This window comes from Cetorhinus maximus, chromosome 5, assembly GCF_964194155.1.
Source record: "Cetorhinus maximus chromosome 5, sCetMax3.hap1.1, whole genome shotgun sequence".
In the NCBI taxonomy this organism is placed as follows: domain Eukaryota; kingdom Metazoa; phylum Chordata; class Chondrichthyes; order Lamniformes; family Cetorhinidae; genus Cetorhinus; species Cetorhinus maximus.
The window spans coordinates 30,752,080-30,772,811 of NC_135883.1; the positions used below are offsets into that span (position 1 = coordinate 30,752,080).

The 20,732-nt window shown below is 42.8% G+C and overlaps 1 protein-coding gene and 1 pseudogene across 5 annotated transcripts in view; one reads left to right on the forward strand and one right to left on the reverse strand.

The window, feature by feature from the left end:
* The window catches only part of LOC144680553 (membrane-bound glycerophospholipid O-acyltransferase 2-like), a 164,961-nt gene that overhangs the window by 26,050 nt on the left and 118,179 nt on the right, over positions 1-20,732 (reverse strand). For all 5 annotated transcript variants that reach the window (XM_078541650.1, XM_078541653.1, XM_078541652.1 and 2 more), the window contains 6 exons: positions 15,769-15,952; positions 11,890-12,082; positions 7,774-7,877; positions 5,293-5,357; positions 2,943-3,075; positions 287-438 (listed from right to left, as the gene is read on the reverse strand). In XM_078541650.1, coding sequence (XP_078397776.1) covers positions 287-438; positions 2,943-3,075; positions 5,293-5,357; positions 7,774-7,877; positions 11,890-12,082; positions 15,769-15,952 — 831 coding nt within the window. The remainder of the gene's footprint in view (positions 1-286; positions 439-2,942; positions 3,076-5,292; positions 5,358-7,773; positions 7,878-11,889; positions 12,083-15,768; positions 15,953-20,732) is intronic.
* LOC144680287 (proteasome subunit alpha type-7 pseudogene) lies at positions 6,871-7,714 on the forward strand (annotated as a pseudogene).

A 20,732-nucleotide genomic window follows, 5' to 3' on the forward strand; every position in this document is an offset into this window, starting at 1 on the left:
CCAATTCCCTTTTGAAAATTACTACTGAAACTCCTCCTTCCACCCTTTCAGTTGATGCATTTAAGATCATAACTTACTGCAAAGAAGAATTTCTCATCAGCCCTCTGGATCTTTTGCCAATTACCTTAAATCTATCCCTTCTGGTTACCGACCCTCCCCACCGGTAGTAGAAACAGTTTCTGCCTATTTATTCCATCAATCCCTTAACCTTCGCTGCTCAAGGAAGTTTTTTTTGCCAATATAAACTACCGTGGGCTTCTTTAGGTTATACACTTTCTCAGCTTACCTGTAAAATTTTAGAGATGACTCCACTGACAGCAAAACAAATGGCACAACTGTGTAGCTTATTGCTATCATTGTTGCAATCCAGGTTATGACATCGTAAAATAAATTGACAGCTGGTGACTTGATAAAACACGATCGGACGTTGTTTCTAATCTAGAAAAACAGGATAGTTGAGAGTAATACTTCAGATAACCATGTCTTAGAAGTAGTACTATAATTTGTTGCTCATTCTGGGAGATGCCACTGGCAGGAAAGTCACAGGCAAGTATCTCACGATTTCTTATCCATTCACAGTAATGGAGAGAAAAGTACAGCTCCCAAGATGACATGTCTTGTCAAAGTGTAGAATTGACCCCATAATACTATTACACCTTGAGCAATAAGTATGTGCTTATTCTACAAAGTTAGAAGAACTAAGAAAAACTTGCATAGCACTGATTGTGTGGGGAGATACTGGTTACCTACAAATAAAGGGATTTTTTTCATGAGCACAAGTCACACCTGGCCTAGAATTTGAACAAAAACAAAATGGAATTTCTCCTATCTGACTCACATAGAAAATAGGAGTAGGCCATTCAGCCCTTCGAGCCTGCTCTGCCAGTCATTATGGTCATGGCTGATCATCCAACTCAATAGCCTACTCCCGCTTTCTCCCCATATCCTTTGATCCCTTTCGCCCCAAGAGCTTTTTCTAACTCCTTCTTAAAAACATACAATGTTTTGGCCTCAACTACTTTGTGGTAGCGAATTCCACAGGCTCACCACTCTCTGGATGAAGAAATTTCTCCTCATCTCAGCATTAAATGGTCTACCCTATATCCTCAGACTGTGACCCCTGGTTCTGGACTCCCCCACCATCAGGAATATCCTTCCTGCATCTACCCTGTCTAGTCCTGTAAGAATTTTATAGGTTTCTATGAAATCCCCCCTCATTCTTCTGAACTCCAGCGAATATAATCCTAATCGACTCAATCTCTTCTCATATGTCAGTCCCGCCATCCCAGGAATCAATCTGGTAAACCTTCGCTGCACTCCCTTTATAGCAAGAACATTCTTCCTCAGATAAGGAGACCAAAACTGCACACAATATTCCAGGTGTGGCCTCACCAAGGCCCTGTATAATTGCAGCAAGGCATCCCTGCTCCTGCACTTGAATCCTCTGGCTCTGAAGGCCAACATACCTTTTGCCTTCTTTACCGCCTGCTGCACCTGCATGCTTACCTTCAGCAACTGGTGTACGAGGACACCCAGGTCTCGTTGTACATTCTCCTCTCTCAATTTACAGCTATTCAGATAATAATCTGCCTTCCTGTTTTTGCTACCAAAGTGGATAACCTCACATTTATCCACATTATACTGCGTCTGCCAGGCATTTGCCCACTCACTCAGCTTGTCCAAATCACCATGAAGCATCTCTGCATCCTCCTCACAGCTCACCCTCCCACCCAGCTTTGTCTCATCTGCAAATCTGGAGATCTGGAGATATTACATTTAGTTCCCTCATCTAAATCATTAATATATATTGTGAATAGCTGGGGTCCCAGCACCGATCCCTGCGCTACCCTACTAGTCACTGCCTGCCATTCAGAAAAAGATCCGTTTATTCCTACTCTTTGTTTCCTATCTACCAACCAGTTTTCTATCCATCTCAATACACTACCCCCAATCCCATGTGCTTTAATTTTACACGCCAATCTCTTCTGTGGGACATTGTCGAAAGCCTTCTGAAAGTCCAAATAAACCACATCCGCTGGTTCTCCCTCATCAACTCTGCTAGTTACATCCTCGAAAAATTCCAGTAGATTTGTCAAGCATGATTTCCCAAGCATGATTTCCCTTTCGTAAATCCATGCTGACTCTGTCCGATTCTGCTACTGTTTTCCAAGTGTTCAGCTATTAAGTCTTTTATAATGGACTCTAGAATTTTCCCCACTACTGACGTCAGGCTGACTGGTCTATAATTCCGTTTTCTCTCTGCCTCCCTTTTTAAATAGTGGGGTTACATTAGCTACCCTCCAATCTGTAAGAACTGTTCCAGAGTCTATAGAATCTCTGGTGACCACCACCAATGCATCCACTATTTCTAGGGCCACTTCCTTAAGTGTTCTGGGATGTAGATTATCAGACCCTGGGGATTTAACAGCCTTCAATCCGTCAATTTCTCCAACACCATTTCCCTATTAATACTGATTTCTTTCAGTTCCTCTCTCTCACTAAACCCTGTGTTCCCCTGGTATGTTATTTGTGTTCTTCTTTGTGAAGGCAGAACCAAAGTTATGTATTTCGTTGGTCAGCCATTTCTTTGTTCCCCATTATAAATTCCCCTGTTTCTGACTAAGGGACCTACATTTGTCTTCACCAATCTTTTTCTCTTCACATACCTATATACCTATTCACATACCATAAAAATACATTCTGCCTATTCATAAATCATTTACATCCATCAAGTGTAAATATGAATCTGATCAATTAAATAAATTTGACAACAGAATAAATGTAATCTTTTTAATGAAGGGAATATCATTACAGACTTTCAAATCTCCATTTTTACAAGAAAAACAATTTCCCACTTAGAGTTTAGCCTCTTGGAAGCAAGAGGGAAACACAAAATACTATAGGTATAAAGTTGCATTCATAAATATGAAATGATAACTTACTGCACGTGCTGCTAATGTCATTGGTATTCCTGTTAAAAATGTCATGTAATAGCCTGGATAAACTCCATGCCACATTGCAGAGAGCACAAATGTTGCTGCTGTTGGATAGTAAAGGCAGCGATCATAGCAAACTCTGAAACAAAAGACAGTTAAATGAACTCAGTTCAGATAATGAATTAATGTAAACAACTTCTGATTAACTTAAGGAATCTCCATTAGACCAACTTCTTTATCACAAGATTTAAACAGCTAGTTCTCAAGAGGGAAAGCATGGGGCTCAACAATAGCAATGAAGACACTCAACACTGATGACTGTTGCGCTAGCAGTTCTCTTATCTATACTGTCCCCAATCACTAATTCTAATCACCGGGTATTGGTGAAAGTTCAACAGAGTCAATATTTTTTTATTGGTTAAGTTGCATAGAAACAATTTCCCAAATTGGAAACCACCAAACTAATGTAGTAAAGGTGAATGGCTAGGCTGAAGTTGTAGATGGTTTAAACATTGACAATGACCCTGAGAACCAAGCTATTAACATGAATGCTGAGCAATACCTGTACCTGTTTATCGTATACATCAGTAGCTGTAGAAAATTGCAATAGTGAGCAAGTTAGCAAAGCTCTCCTGTTGTAAATAAAAGGATTAATTCAAAATAGTTTTTAGTTTCAGACTTTTGAATACTTGAATATATTGAATACTTTTCTTTTAAATTAGCGATTGTTAGTCTAAAATCATGTAGAAAACCTGGGCAGAGCTGTGACGAATTCAATTGGAAAAAAGGAAACATTTGTTTAATTCACAGGTGCCAATTACAAACCTCCCTCCCATGTTGATTCTATGAAATGAGCTGCTGGTTTAGCAACACTTCACCACATTTAATTCTGCAACAAGCCACTGGAAACAAAGCTCTTAGAACCCCTGTGGATGGGCAACAATTTCCATCAAAATTTTTGGACCAAGAAATGTCTAACAAGATAAAAACATAGAATTTCTCACATGACCAAGGTAAGACGGCCAGGTTTTTAAAAAGTCACATTTCATTCTTCCTGCCGCCCCAAGTCAACCTGCAATCTTTCATACTTTGTAGATGTTAAAATCACATTGTAATTAATATAGTTGGCTCACAGTCAGTGTTGAACAGGGATGAAATGAAAGCAGGATATAAGGTCCCGGCACACCAAAACCACAAAGCATTAGAACGTGGGATTGAATTCTGTACTTTTCCCATACATGTTCCCTATCATGACCAACTCTTCAGATCGTACAGAGTAGAAAAAAGATGCACAAAAGTAATTAAGTCGGCACTTGGATATCCATCTCTTTCCTAAAAGAACAGCTTTTTAGCTTGCTCGGCAATGTACAGTGTGAAAAAAAATTATCGTACCTGCACCCCATCATATTGTTACACTTTGCTTCCTCTAAAATAGCAGTTTAGGCACAGCATTTAGAACAGTGATTCCACGGTCCCAATTTGAAGGGGACAAATGTACTTTTGTACTCTGACATGTTAAATGTTTTAATTATAATCCCATCAGAATAAGCTGCAGGAATGCCAGCTGCTTTCATCCAATTAGAAAAAAATCAATTGAGTGAGTGATACTTCGAATTGGGTGTTCTTGCTGACATTGTAGCAAATTAATAAACTTGGGCCATGACATTTGCAACATCCACTAAGAAGTAGTTACCTTTTGCCTGTGTCTATAGGTTGTAAAGTTGGCATTGTTCAGCCCATTCTTATCTGACAGAACAAGGTTCAAAGCTGGTGCCTGTTTTTCAAATTAACAGAATTTGCAGAAAAGCACATTTCCTATGTTGATTTTGGTTTGTTTAATTTTGAGTGGAGTTAAGTTGAGCCCAATAAACTTGCGCACTCATTATTCATATAAAAACTACAGGCTACTTATTTCATTGGGGAATATCTAATCTCTTTCTCTATAATATTCAAAGGTTCTTGTCTGATTGCTTTGTTCAATTAACTTCTCGCTTCCAAGCGTTGAGCGCTATATTGAAACATTCAATATTTCACCTATGCTAGCTGCTTCTGCAAATAATTATATTTTATGAATAAACTAATAATTTAGCCAATTACATAGAGCATCTGGTATGATTGCAGACCAGGCTATGGAAGCTGCTTTATTTGGTGAATATTGGTAAAATATATTGGAAACACGCTCAAATCACAATACCAGTGCCTATTTCTGCAGAAGGAAACATCATAACCAGCATCCTACCCGCTGCAGCATATGGGTACAACATAATCTGCATCATATCAATGTAGTACGAGCACCAACATCTAGCACTACAGCAATCTATCTTAGTTATTCCTTAAAAAAAGGCCATACCATTACCTTTTAAACCAGTGCGCTGTCTGTATGTTCCAGTTGTCAATGAACATTTTAAAGCTTGTCGCAAACTGTGAAAAAAAACAATAAAATGGAAATTATATAGATTACTTTTATATGCACAGAATAAATTTAAAAAAGCTCCAATGGAGTTGGTAGGGGTATTTATTTTTTTGGAAAATTTACATTTTTCAATCTTGGTGGGGAAATTTCATTGTTCGATCTCATCTAAACAAAATCTCAGTTAATTTCAATAATGAAGCATCAGCATGCTATGTCTCACGAAAGTGCACCTTTTTGTCACAGAAGGAAGCAAGTGGAGGGCACAAGGGGATGTACAAGTATTCTACGTTACTCATGCACACTTGCCAGTTTCAGATCTTGTACCCATCCCTTGGTTTGTATACCTCAGCAGTACTGAAGGGCAGAGGGTAGGATAAGATCACAGAATCTTTACAGTGCAGGAGGCCTTCAGCCCATCGAGTCTGCACTGGCTTGCTGAAAGAGCAATCTACCTAATTCCACTTCCCTGCCTTATCCTCATAACATAGTGCATTCATTCTTTCCAGATGGCACTCCAATTTCCCTTTGAATACCTCTATTGAACCTGCCTCCACCACTCTTTCAGGAAGTTTGTTCCAGACTCCAAACACCCTCTGGGTGAAAATTTTTTTTCTCACATGACTCCTTTTTGCCCATTAATTTGAATCTGTGCCCTCTAGTTCTTGATGTACTCGAGAGGGAACAGTTTCTCATTATTTACCCTGTCTATACCCCTCAGGATCTTGAATACCTCTACCAAGTCTCCTCTCAGTCTTTTCTCCAAGGAAAACAGTCTCAACCTCTTCAATCTATCCTCATAACTACAGTTGTTCACCCCTGGATTCATTCTTGTGAATCTCATCTGTATTCTTTCCAATGCCTTCACATCCCTCAAGTATGGCGTCCAGAACTGGACGCAGTACTCCAGATGAGGCCTAACTAGTGCCTTATACAAGTTCAACATGACCTCCTTGCTCTTGTACTTAATGCCCCTATTAATAAAGCCTAAGATACTATATGCTTTATGAACTGCTCTCTCAGCATGCCCTGCCACCTTCAATGATGTATGTACATATGCACCGAGGTCTTTTTGTTCCTGCACTTCCGTCAGAGTTTCTTTCTTTATTTTATACTGTCTCGCCACATTCTTCCTGCCAAAATGAATCACCTCACTTCTCTGCATTGAACTTCATCTGCCATTTGTCTGCCCAATCCACCAAATATCTATGTCCTTTTGAAATTCCAGACTATCCTCATCACAGTTGACATTTCCAATCTCCATGGCATCTGCAAATTTTGAAATCATGCCCTGCACACCACAGTCTAGGTCATTAATATATATCAAGAGCAGCAAGGGTCCCAACTCTAACCCTTAAAGAACTCCACTACAGACCTTCCTCCAATCTGATAAACAACTATTTATCATAAACCTTTAGGTTACAAGCACGGCAAGGCCTGGAGAATTAGAAGAAAGAAATTGGGGGTGGGGCTACAAATGAGCAATTGCCCTAGTTAAAAGGCAACCAAAGTGCCAAACCGAACTGAAGTGAACCATGAGCGTCAGCTATGACCAAACCATCGCCATCTTCTCCCCGGATGGGCACCTCTTCCAGGTGGAGTATGCCCAGGAGGCGGTGAAGAAGGGCTCGGCGGCAGTTGGTGTTCGAGGAAAAGAAATGTTGTCCTTGCAGTGGGAAAGAAATCTGTAGCCAAATTACAGGATGAAAGAACTATAAGGGAGATCTGTATACTGGATGACAATGTTTGCATGGCTTTTGCAAGCCTTACAGCTGATGCCTGGATAGTTATAAATAGGGCTCATGTAGAGTGTTAGAGAGCCATCGACACTCAGTGTGACTCCAGTCACAGTTGAGTACATCACACGCTACATTGCCAGCTTGAAACAGCGTTACACTCAAAAGTAATGGGCGCAGACCATTTGGCATTTCTGCACTGATTGTAGGTTTTGACTTTGATGGAACTCCAAGACTGTACCAAGCTGATTCATCAGGCACCTACAATGAATGAAAGGTCAATGCCATAGGAAGAAGTGCAAAGGCTGTCAGGGAATTCCTGGAGAAAAACTACACTGAAGAAGTCACTGCTATGGACAGCGGTACCATAAAGCTTGCCATTAAGGCTTTGCTGGAGGTTGCAGTCGGGTGGAAAACACATTGAACTAACAGTGATGAAGCATGAACAACTCTTGAGGATCTTAAATCCTGAGGAAATTGAGAATTACGTTTCAGAAATTGAAAAAGGGAAGCTGATAAGAAGGCGGCGGCACCAAAGACCTAAAGCGCTATTAATTAGACATAAAATATGGTCGTGTTCCCTGTTTATCATTGGTAGAAGCTGAGCATTCCACATTTTAATAATTGTTAATCTACTTGAATAATTTGAAGAATTTTACATTTACAGTGAAACTAGAAAAAAAATTCTCACCTCAATGTTAACAATATTTAAATTTGAAATCAAGTCCCAACGAGCATTGCCTTTCTCATCATAACCATTGAAGCCAAATCCTGCAGCATTGTTGATAGCATCAGCTGTTCAAAATAAAATTGAATGCTACAATGACACTTATTATTAAAATACTGTTCTATGAATATATTCAAAAGCTTTTCTTCACTATATACACATTAGATACAAAAATTACAGTAAGATATAATTCTCTAATTCAGTTTTATAAATGTCAGTGTTAAAATTGCTTTTTGTTATATTATAACTTAAAGCAGAAATTTTGATTTATCCTGAAATGTGAACTTCCAGGTCGACATCCAAGTTCAGACCTCAACTATGTACCAGCCACAAAAAGCAGGACAAATCCAACCCGGTCAATTATCACCTAGTCAGTCCACTCTCGATCAAACTGATCCAAGGTGTCGTCGACAGTGCTATTACGCGGCACTTACTCAGCAATAACCTGCTTACCGATGCTGGGTAGGGCCACTCAGCTCCTTACTTCTTTACAACCTTGGTTCAAAGATGAACAAGAGCTGAACTCAAGAGGTGAGAGTGACTGCCCCTGACATCAAGGCAGTCCTTGACTGAGTGTGGCATCAAGGAGCCCTAGCAAAACTAGAGTCAATGGAAATCAGGGGGAAAACTCTCCACTGGTTGGAGTCATACCTAGCATAACGGAAGATAGTTGTGGCTGTTCGAGGTCAATCACCTCAGTTCCAGGACATCACTGCAGCAGTTCCTCAAGGTCGTGTCCTAGGCCTAACCACCTTCAGCTGCTTCATCAATGACCTTCCCTCCATCATAAGGTCAGAAGTGGGGGTGTACACTGATTACTGCATAATGTTCAGATACTGAAGTAGTCTGTGCCCATATGCAGCAAGACCTGGACAACATTCAGGCTTGGGCTGACAAGTGATAAGTAACATTCATGGCACACAAGTGTCAGGCAATGACCAGCCCAACACGAGAGAATGCAACCATGTCCCCTTGATTTTCAATGACATTACCATTGCTGAAGCCCCCACTAACATCCTGGGGGGTTACCATTGATTGGAAACTGAACTGGATCAGCCATATAAATACTGTGGCTACAAGAACAGGTCAAAGGTTGGGAATTCTGCAGAGAGTAAATCACCTCCTGACTCCCCAAAGCCTGTCCACCATCCACACGTCACAAGTCAGGAGTGTGATGAAATACTCTCCACTTGCCTGGTTGAGTGCAGCTCCAACAACACTGAAGAAGCTCAACACCATCCAGGGCAAAGCAGCCCGCTTGACTGACACCCCATCCACCACCTTCAACATTCACTCCCAACACACAGTGACAGCAGTATGTAGCATCTACAAGATGCACTGCAGCAATTCACCAAGGCTCCTTTGACAGCACCTTCTAAACCCACAACCTCTGCCACCTCGAGGGACAAGGGCAGCAGATGCATGGGAACATCATCACCTGGAAGTTCCCCTCCAGGCCACTCACCATCCTGACTTGGAAATATATTGTCATTCCTTCACTGTTACTCGGTCAAAATCCTGGAATTCCATTCCTAGCAGCACTGTGGGTGTACCTGCACCACATGGACTGTAGCAGTTCAAGGTGACTCACCACCACCTTCTCAAGGGCAATTAGTGATAGGCAATAAAGGTTAGCCTAGCCAACAACACCCACATCTCATGTAAGAATAAAAACAGCTAAATTATACATTTGACTACTACTGCTATCATTGGGTTGCTACACACAGCTCTTCACTGTTGCAGATTGTCTCATCTGTGTCTATATTAAAAAGTGTCTCAAATGAGTACAAAGTCAGACACCACCAGACAAGCCCATCGAACACACTAAACCTCCCAGTCTTTCCTGAGCCTCAAATGGCTGAATAATGCAGGCGCGGCCGGAGGGTTTTGGCGGGGGGGGGGGAAGGAGAGAGGATTGGGACGACTCACACCACCCTCTCACCCCTCCCCGCAGGAGTAAAGTAGACATTGTTGCGGGGCAACTAATCAAGGGCCAAGTAGGACTTACGCCCTTCAGCTGGCTAATAGCTCCATCAGCACCAATAGCATGTCAGTGGCAGCTGCCAGGGCTGCAGAAGGAGGAGGAAGGCAGCCCATGGATCCCTGAAGCAGGTAAGTCTGGGGCCTTGGGCAAGGAGGGTATGGGTAGGTCAGGGGGTGAGGTTTAAGACTATAGGCAGGTAGGAAGATGGGGATCATTCTTGAGGCGGCCACCCTGCGATTGGTAAAGCATAGCCCTGAAAGAGCCAACCTCCCCCTTCCTTCCCACCTTTTGAATAATTTAAATATAATAAAATAAAATTGGACTGCCCACACCGAACGTTTTATGGCATGGGCAGTGTATTATCAGGGTTTATTGGCTTGATAACAAGCCTAATTGACCCTTGGTTATTTATTTGAATACAGTGGGCTGGCTGCTGATTTTGGTGTCCGCCCTCATCCTGCATTATGGGGGTGAGCACCCCCCTATTTTACATGCCACTACCTCCACCCAAAACACAACTGGAGGGGCATATAAAATTCAGCCATTACTCAGAGTTCATCTTATCCACTAGACCCATATCCTTATCTCCCAACTCCATTGCCACTAAACTGCTGACCATCCAACTTCCCTTCCTGGCCCCTTGTTAGCTGTCATTATAAATGGTTTCCACTCTTCAGATACTGACCCATCTCTTTCAAACTATCACCCCCATCTCCAAGATCCCTTTCCTCTCCAGTTTGTTATCCCTTCCTAAAACTATGCACGAATCTCATGTTTCTGCCCATCACAAAACTGAAGTGACATTAATCAAAGTCACAGATGACACCCAAGGTAATTGTGACCTTGCAAGCTATCCCTCGTCTTCCTTCTCCACCTCCCTACCTTTTCCCACAAATGGCCACATGATCCTCCTCCAAATGTCTTTCTTCTGTTGCTCAGCGCATTAGTGGGACTGTGGTCTCTTGGTTTCATTCTTACCTACTCAATTCAGAGCATCTCCAGCAATGGATTTTCTTTATCATCACCTCCCACAGCCATTTGGTACCACTGGAGCCATCTTATTTCCCTTAAAATTGTCAGAATTTTTTAAAAATCGCATGGTTTTAGACTATTGAATTTTGATGGGTGACTAATCATTAATTTTATATCACTGAACGAAATTGAATGGAGTGCGGTGAATTGGGAGGAAGTATCGGGGGGGGGCAGGGGGAAGAAGGCAAAGGTATTTTTTTTAAAGATAGGTTTCTTAGTATGGATACACAATTGAGACGCATAAAATTTACTGTAACTAGATTTTTTGATAAACTTGCAGTTATATCATGATTGTTAATATTGCTATGCACAGAGCCCAGGTGTCAACTTGTACTACAGTAGTAGTGTTAAAAATATACCCAATTAAGCTCCAATGTAAGAAAAACAGGGAGGAATTTCAAAAACGCTTTTGATATTTATGAATTCACCAAGGCTCCTCAAACAGCACTTTCTAAACCCATGACCACTACCATCTGGAAGGACAAGGGCGGCAGATGCATGGGAACACCATCACCTGCAAGTTCCCCTCCAAGCCACTCACCATCTGACTTGGAAATGTATTGCCATTCCTTCACTGTCACTGGGTCAAAATTCTGGAACTCCCTCCCTAACAGCACTGTGGATGTACCCACACCACATGGACTGCAGCGGTTCAAGGCGGCAGCTCACCACCACCTTCTCAAGGGCAATTAAGGATGGGTGATGCTGACATCCCATGAATGAATATAAGAAAGTAAAACTCAAGCTTTTCTCACCCAAATGACGGATTGAGCTGCCCCATTGTTTTAAAGATCAGGTTTTGAAGAAAAGTTCTCATCCACTCATGAATAATTAAGTTTCAACTGGCTAATTTGTTATACATGAAATCAGATGAAAAATTTTTACAAAGCTTCTATTTATCTATTCATAGTTTTAACCACTTGAGGTCACCATTACACTGTTCTAGCCCTGGAGAGTTATTACATTAAAATGCATTTTTCAGAATTCTACGAATAGAAAAAATGCAGTCTCAAAATATTTAAAATATTTGGCTCATGCCAGTCAAAAGCATTTGAAATGCTCACCAAGATTCCAAGCAAAATAGTATTTTGGCCTGGCAGCCAATAATGAAAAATACAGGTAGAACACTCGGCTAGTTAAGGATGCCGTTTTCACAAAGGTTTCGTCAATATTGTGTTCCACTGGGAACACCTTAGTGACTGTCAGATGAAATGACAAAGAAATTCCACAAACAAGGAGCTTGAACAGTACAGGTGTCTGAAAGAAAGCACAGAAGGAAGTTAAACATTAAAATGAGTTTATAAAATAAAAACATTAAATGTACTCAGGTTTTCTAAAAATGTGTTTCTGGCATGGTAGCTCATTATTGCAATTCATGCTATAATCAATTTTGCTTAATTCAAAGTATTTGATAATTCAACCCTTCTTTAGCACAAAAATTCCCAATTTGCTGTTTTACCCATGTTGCTCAATTCAAACTTCTGGTGCAAGAAAAGACTGAATCATTAAAAGTAGATTGTGGTCATATCAACCAAGTAATTGCCCTTAAAACTGGAAAGCATTTTTTTAAAAACAGCAGAAACAAGGAAAAAAAAGTGCAAATGTGGAAATCAAAGATATTGGCAGCATTTTCTTTTCATTTCAAAACAGAAAGGATATTTGCCAGAATTTGCCTTCCTTGAGTTGTTCTAGATTTTTATGGGTGTTCTATCTGCTGTCTTCCTTGCTGTAAAACTCTCTTGCACACACTCAACCAAAAGAGAATAGGGAAGACTTATTTTTAAAAGTACATAACTCTGCAATTCTTGATCTTTTCCATATTCCTGCTTTCTGCTCAAAATAATTTTATCATTATTTTCTGTAATTTCTGCAGTCTCCTTTCTTAGCTGTCATTATCCAGTGGACTGCTTGGAAATTCTGTGCAAAAAACCCCAGAAACAACTTCTTTGAACATAGGACTTAGGTGCAGGACTAGGCCATTCAGCCTTTCAAGACTGCTTCACCACCTGATAAGATCATGGCTGATCTGATTGTAGTCTCAATTCCACCTTCCTGTCTGCCACATACCCCAGCCCCCATAACCCTCAGCTCCCTCATCTATCAAAAATCTAACCGACACAGCCTTGAATAAAATGAATGACACAGCCTCCAGTGCTTTCTAGGAAAGAGAATTCCCAAGACTAATGTCCCTCTGGGAGAAAAAAAAATTCTCATGTTCATCTTAAAAGGGAAGCTTCTTATTCTTCAACTGTGTTCCCTAGTTATAGTCTCCCCACAAAAGGAAACATGCTCCTGTTATCCACCCTTCAGGATCTTATATATTTCATAGATAAAAGCAAAAAACTGCAGATGCTGGAAATCCAAAACAAAAACAGAAATACCTGGAAAAACTCAGCAGGTCTGGCAGCATCGGCGGAGGAGAGCACAGTTGACGTTTCGAGTCCTCATGACCCTTCAACAGAACTAAGTAAAAATAGGAAAGGGGTGATATATAAGCTGGTTTAAGGGGGGCGGGGGGGGGTGGCGGTTGTTGGGACAAGCAGCCAGTAATAGGTGGAGATAACCAAAAGAAGTCACAGACAAAAGGACAAAGAGGTTTTGAAAGTAGTGATATTATCTAAAGGAATGTGCCAATTAAGATTGGAAAGCAGGACAGATAAGGTACAGATAGCTCTAGTGGGGGTGGGGGAAAACTAAAAGTGCTAAAAGGTAGAGATAAACAATGGGTGGAAATACATTTAAAAATAATGGAAATAGGTGGGAAAAGAAAAATCTATATAAATTATTGGAAAAAACAAAAAACAAAAAGGAGAGGGAAGAAACGTAAAGGGGGTGGGGATGGAGGAGAGAGTTCAAGATCTAAAATTGTTGAACTCAATATTCAGTCCGGAAGGCTGTAAAGTGCCTAGTCGGAAGATGAGGTGCTGTTCCTCCAGTTTACGTTGAGCTTCACTGGAGCAATGCAGCAAGCCAAGGACAGACATGTGGGCATGAGAGCAGGGTGCAGTGTTAAAATGGCAAGCGACAGGGAGGTCTGGGTAATGCTTGCGGACAGACCGAAGGTGTTCTGCAAAGCGGTCACCCAGTCTGCGTTTAGTCTCTCCAATGTAGAGGAAACCGCATTGGGAGCAACGAATACAATAGACTAGGTTGAGGGAAGTGCAAGTGAAATGCTGCTTCACTTGAAAGGAGTGTTTGGGCCCTTGGATGGTGAGGAGAGAGGAAGTGAAGGGGCAGGTGTTGCATTTTCTGCGGTCGCATGGGAAGATGCTGTGGGAGGGGGTTGAGGAGTAGGGGGTGATGGAGGAGTGGACCAGGGTGTCACGGAGGGAACGATCCCTACGGAATGCCGCTGGGGGGGGGTGAAGGGAAGATGTGTTTGGTGGTGGCATCATGCTGGAGTTGGCGGAAATGGCGGAGGATGATCCTTCGAATGCGGAGGCTGGTGGGGTGATAAGTGAGGACAAGGGGGACCTTTTAGCACTTTTAGTATTCCCCCACCCCCACTAGAGCTATCTGTACCTTATCTGTCCTGCTTTCCACTCTTAATTAGCACATTCCTTTAGATAATATCACCACCTTCAACACCTCTTTGTCCTTTTGTCTGTGACTTCTTTTGGTTATCTCCACCTATTACTGGCTGCTTATCCCAACAACCACCCCCCACCTTAAACCAGTTTATATTTCACCCCTTTCCTACTTTTACTTAGTTCTGTTGAAGGGTCATGAGGATTTGAAACGTCAACTGTGCTCTCCTCCGCCGATGCTGCCAGACCTGCTGAGTTTTTCCAGGTATTTCTGTTTTTGTCTTATATATTTCAATAAGATTGGCTCTCATTCTTTGCAACTCCAATGGGTGAAGGCCCAATCTGTTCAACCTTTCTTCATAAGATAAGCACTTCATTCCAGGAACGAGTCAGGTGAACTTTTTCTGAGCTGCTCTAACACAATTATATCCTTTTTCAACTAAGGAGAGCAGTACTCCAGATGTGGTCTCACCAAAGTCCCGTACAGCTGCAGTAAAACCTCCCTACTTTTATACTCCATTCCCCTTGCAATTAATGCCAGCATTCCATTTGCCGTCCTAATCACTTACTGTAGCTCCATACGTTTTTTTTGAGATTCATATACCAGGACACCCAGATCCCTCTAACTCAGGAGTTCTACAATCTCTTTCCATTTAGATAGTTTCCTGTTTTTCTATTCTTCCTGGCAAAGGGGACAACTATATCAACAGATATAATAAAACTACTCCACACGGCAGCACAAAGTTTCATGCTATTCCAGTCGCTTTTGTGATCCAAAATAAATCAATCTGACAAAGTACATGAAAAGATTTTTTTTTCCCCATTAAGGTAACCTCGAATTTTCCTCCACTTAAGGTTCAAGCATGGTTTTGTCAGTTATCTAACAACCAAAAACAATTCTCCTTAGTTCTTGAGGGGTTGAAAAAGAGGACCAATCAGCTGGCTGTTCAAGTGGCCTCAATTTGAAATGTCTAACAGTCTAGGTTTCGAATTAAGTCATTTGTGGTAGAATTTTCAATCTGAACCAATCAGGTCCCCAGCAGAGGGGCTGAGGAATTTGACCCAAACATCTGGGAATGGGTTGGGGGTGCACACTAACATTACCAAAGAAAAATAAAGGGCGGGGGGGGGTCAAAACAAATTGAGTACTGAAAGAAATCTTAAAGCTTTATTGACTGCAACGTGGAACAATATCAGCAATTTTGTAACATATCTGCATGCTTGTTTAACATCTGGTTTCCCTACAACTAGATAAGCTACACTACTGTGTCTAAAGGATACTGAAAGAAGAATTAGCTTGCAGCAAATTAAATCATGTGATGCAAAACAGACCTTCTAAAATGTCAACTAGATTTACCAGTTTGTTGTTTTACAAGAGAGTGAAATTCTAAGATAAAACAAGAGTTAAAAACTTACCACAGGTGAAGGTTCACTTTGTCCACATTGTCCATTTCCTTTCCCATTTACTTCAGCACATTTCATGTGTAATGTCCTGCCTTCAATGAAAGCCATATAATCTTTGTACGTATATAACGGCCCTGCTAAGATACCCATGAAGTTACAGTTGTAGCTTAAATATTCCAATAGACTTGGCATGGTTCTGAAATTCAAATCACAGGAGGAAAAGAGAACTTAATTGCAGTGAGCACACCCCTAATTATCCTTACACAATACTTTTAACAACTTGAGTAAAGAGACCTAATATTTTCTTGAAGCGGTGGATTATATATAAAAAAAACTTAAAATAAAAACAAGTGGGCGGAAAGAAGCATGCTGAGTAAAAAGGTGCAAAACAACTGACTGTTGAGAATCTTAGTGAAAAATGTTTAAAAAGGTACAAGATTTGCACCTTTATATTTCTAAAAATTTCAGAAATTTTCATGACTAATTTCAACTCCAACCTCCTATTTCTTCTGCACATCACATTGAGGTATAGCAATTAGTGCAGATAGACTCTGGTCTGAAACTTTGCATTTTGGGTTTTCAAAACAAGCAAATGGTATCAGCACCTACAAACTGAGGAGATTAAAGCAATAAGTAGTAAAAGTTTAATTAAAATTTCTCCTGATTTAAAAAAAAATTGAAGATATAAAAGGGGATTATTTTAATCTTCCTCCAGCAGAGTTTACTACAGAACAACACAATACTTTGCTGTTGCTTGATATCTCAGTCAATGGAAAGTGGGAGAAGGGGAAGAAAGGGAAATATTAACATTCAACAAAATTACCAGAGGTCTAACATTGTCAATCCTAACCCAAATCTACTACGCACAAATTATTAAATTCCCAGGCATACTACTCCAAACAAACTTATTCTACCTAATGTAAGTAAAATTTTAAGTACTCATCTCAAAACTTCCCACAGCAACCACCTCTCTTCCCTCTTTAACCATTACTTGGTAGCTCATATGAAAACCTATGGGATTTCAGGGCTACCTTTGAAGCTAGGTATTTTGTCTTGGAAATAAAAACCAACATACTTTACTGACTTCCTGCGTTGATATTAGGACTGGTTGTACAAACTGTGGACCAACTCATTCTTCCCTAGGGCCTCTCAGGCATTCCTTTCTTATAAAATCAAACTCAAAACTCAGATGCAATCTCAATCTAACAGTTTCCTTTCCTACTCTCAAGAATCATATCCCTTAATAAATAATGCACCAGGCTTTTCTCCTTTTCATGACAGTTTGTTTACAGCATCTTATTTCCCATTTCTTCTTGTTTCTTTCCCCAACAGCACCACCCCCACCCTGTCCAGTTTGAAAATTGTAATCTTGAATCATTGGAGACCCATCAGTTTCTCAATTGTTTACATTATCTACTAATAAGGAGCATTAGTGAAAACATTTTTTTCCAATATGCTGACTACTGAAATTCAAACAGGAAAAATCAGAACTAGAAACAAGGGCTGAGACACAGAGCCATCTACTGCTCCTTTTCATGAAAAATTCATGATCCTCAAGCTTGAAACCAATTCAATTTCAAGGAAACTGTAACCAATATTGGAGCACATGCCAATCTTGAATTTTTAAACTCTCAACATTAAAAATTGACAAACTGATGCAGATTCACAGAATGACCAAACTTGAAATTAAATTTGAAGACTGAGGGCGCAATTTTCCCAGATTTGCACTAAGTGCAGTAGCAGGTCTTCACACCGTATCATCCCAAACCCGCCACATTTATGCGCTCCCGGGAAACACGCCATTTCCATAGTGAGCAGGCTTTCACTCGCCCGCCCAACCATCACCCCACTGCTGCATCATGCTGGGCGCCATGTTTAAAGTCCAGCCGCAAGCACACATCTCAGTGCTTCCAGATCACCACTGCTGCACGGAAGACATGGCCCTGAAACTAAAGGAGACTGCAGCCCCAGGTTCAGTGACACACTCCTCGAGCGCCTTTTGGATGTCGTGGAGGCCCACCAGGATGTCCTCTATCCCCACACTGGCCACGGGATGGGCAGCAACAGCACTAACCCAGCTTGGGTGGTGGTGGCAGCGGTGGTCAGTGCCAACATCTTTCAAAAGAGGACATCCAGCCAGTGCTGCAAGAGGATGAATGATCTCCTCGTTCTGTTCGTGTAAGTCACTCTTCTCATCATTTTCAACTCACACACTGAAAACCCATCACACAACCACAGTGATCTCACTCACTGCCGGTTCAAGGGGCATCACCGTTCACTCTCACACACGCACCATCATTGTCCTCATCCCATCCATGGGACCACTCACCACCCACAAAGGCAAGACATACTTATCATCTGGCCTGGTAGGCATCCTGCGTACACTTTCTCCATCTCTATTCACGCAGGACAAGCTGGTACACAAGAGGGAGAGGTCGCTGGCTGGTGGCGGAGTGCCCGAAATCAAAGGTCCTCATGAGCTTTGAGAACAGAGCCATTTGGCGAGGATCTGGACTGTTCCTGTGCTGACGGAGAGGTCGGCGGTGCTTAACCAAGTGAGGGTCCAGCAGTGCAGCATACATCAGACAACCATGCTGTTGAGTGATGTGTCCTGTTTCACAGGCCACTGCCATGCACTAATTATCTCCCCTTGCTTCTGCAGACACATATGGGAAACAGCTGATGGATTCCATGATCTAGGGCCTCCAATCAAGCTCTGAAGAAACCTCCAAAGAGGAATCTGGAGGCATCCCCGTTGAAGTCCCGTCACATCGCTCAACCACACCCTCTACCAGCACAGAGAGACACACCTCAGTGGGACCTGACTTTAGAATAGCCTCAGGATCACAATCTGGTGAGCACATCGCACTGTCTAATCCACAGCAGGCGGTGGTAGGGACCTCCCTGGCGTCCGGCACTCGGAGGACAGAAATTTGCTCTGTCCAAGTCAGATGACAAGCCTCTGGACTCGGTCATGTGACAGTTGCTAGAGCTGCAAAGGCAAGCTCGGGAACATCCGGAGCAGATGTCTGCTGCACTCCTCAGATTGCAAGGTACGGAGGAGCCAGTCTGCCTTCACTGAGGTGATGCTGCCAGCATGCCAATGCGCCAACGCACTGAGTTCAAGGCTAGTAGGATGGCGGCCACCATAGAGACCTTGGTCCAGGACTTTGCTCCTGCACTGCTGCGCAGGCTAAACTCCCATCATTGAAGCCATAGTTGGCCTCCAACAGTGCGTATGCAAGAGGGGTGCCAGGCAGTTCAATCTCCAGCTACCCCTAGGTAGCTGGAGATCGAACTGCCTGAGGCGCTATCACTTCAAGGAGTCAGCCTAAGTCCCCCGGGCACCCATAGGGGAGGAGGATCAGCAGGCACACATTCCAGGCCCGTTCATCCAGGTGACTCCAAACGTGATCAGCACATCCGACCCCTCTTCCTGTGACCTCAGCAGTTCGAGCTCCACAGGCCAAGGAGGGTGCCACTGCCACACAGCAGGACCCCGAAAGCAGGCCGGGGCCCTCAGTCTTGGCCCTCCAGAGGACACCTGCCAAGGTCATCACAGATAGGACGTCACAGTCAGCAGGCTGCCTCCACCTCCGCTGTGGTTGTCCGGGGAGCAACAAGACTTAGTGGCAGGGTTAGGAAAGGGAGAATTAGTTGCACAGCCTGGCCACGGGTGTTAATCACTTGTACGTACTGTTCATTATTGTCAATAAATTCCTACGATTGTCTCCCTGCCTATGGCTCCTTGTTCTGATGAGTGGTGTTCTTGTCACTCAGATGTGAAACCTTTCTGCACAAGATAAAGGCAGGTGTCTCAGTCCAGGGCCAAAGTCATTGTCTGGCCTCTCACTCCCTAGAAACATTACTGATGCCTGCACCTCGGTGGTGCTCGTCACTGCTGCCAGAATGTAGTGGACAGACGCCAGAGTGTTCTCACTCTGTGTGTGCTCTCAGCACCTTTTAAAAGGAGGTGCTGGTCCCCATCTCTTCAGCATGTGACCAGTGATGCTGTGCCCCTGAAGAGCCCAGGTGCTGAAGGCGGACAAAGGATCAGATGCTTCTAAAGTTTCATGGCTGCATCTCTATGATATGACCCAGATCACAGAGTGCAAGCATGCAAGCTGTCTCCTGCCAAACAGGAGTCAGATATTCTCAGAGGCTATGTGAAGATCCAAGGAGTGTCCTCACTGCATGTCGTCATCATCTTCCTGCAATCGAACAGTTATTAGGGCCTCTATTGCATCTCCATAACAGGAGCATTATCACAGAGGGTGTGTGCACTGCCATAAGCCAGACTGGAGTCAAACGTTTACAGATGCGATGTGAGGAGCTATGGGGTCACCTCACCCTATGCCGTCATCATCCTCCACAAATCTAGCCGCTATGAGGGCCTCTTGAGTGCAACTGCCTCGTCTAGCCAGTGCGAGGGCCTTATCCCTGTCATTGTCTCCTCCGAGGGCCTCCTCACCCTCATCCCTGTCGGCATCCTCCATCTCCTCCTCAGCCAGCTCCTTTCCCCGTTGCAGTGCCAGGTTGTAAAGGGCACAGCAGACGATGATGATGCGTGACACCCTCTGTGGACTATATTTCAGGGCTCCAGGTCAGTCCAGGCACCAGAACCTCACCTTCAGCACCCCAATGGTCTGCTCCACCAAGTTGCAAGCTGCAGCATGAACCTCATGATACTGTTGCTCTGCTGCAGTCTTAGGTCACCGCATGGACATCATCAGCCATGACCTCTGCAGGTAGCCCATGTCCCCGAGGAGCCATCCCTGCAGCCTCTGTGGACCCTGGAAGACCCCAGGGATTTGTGACCGCCTGAGAACGTAGACATCATGCACACTCCCTGGAAACTGTGCACACATCTGTAGGATGTGTTTCTGGTGGCCACACACCAGCTGCATATTGTGAAATGGAAGCCTTACGGTTGATGTAGTCCGCGTGTTGCAACAGAGATCTGAGCACCACAAGTG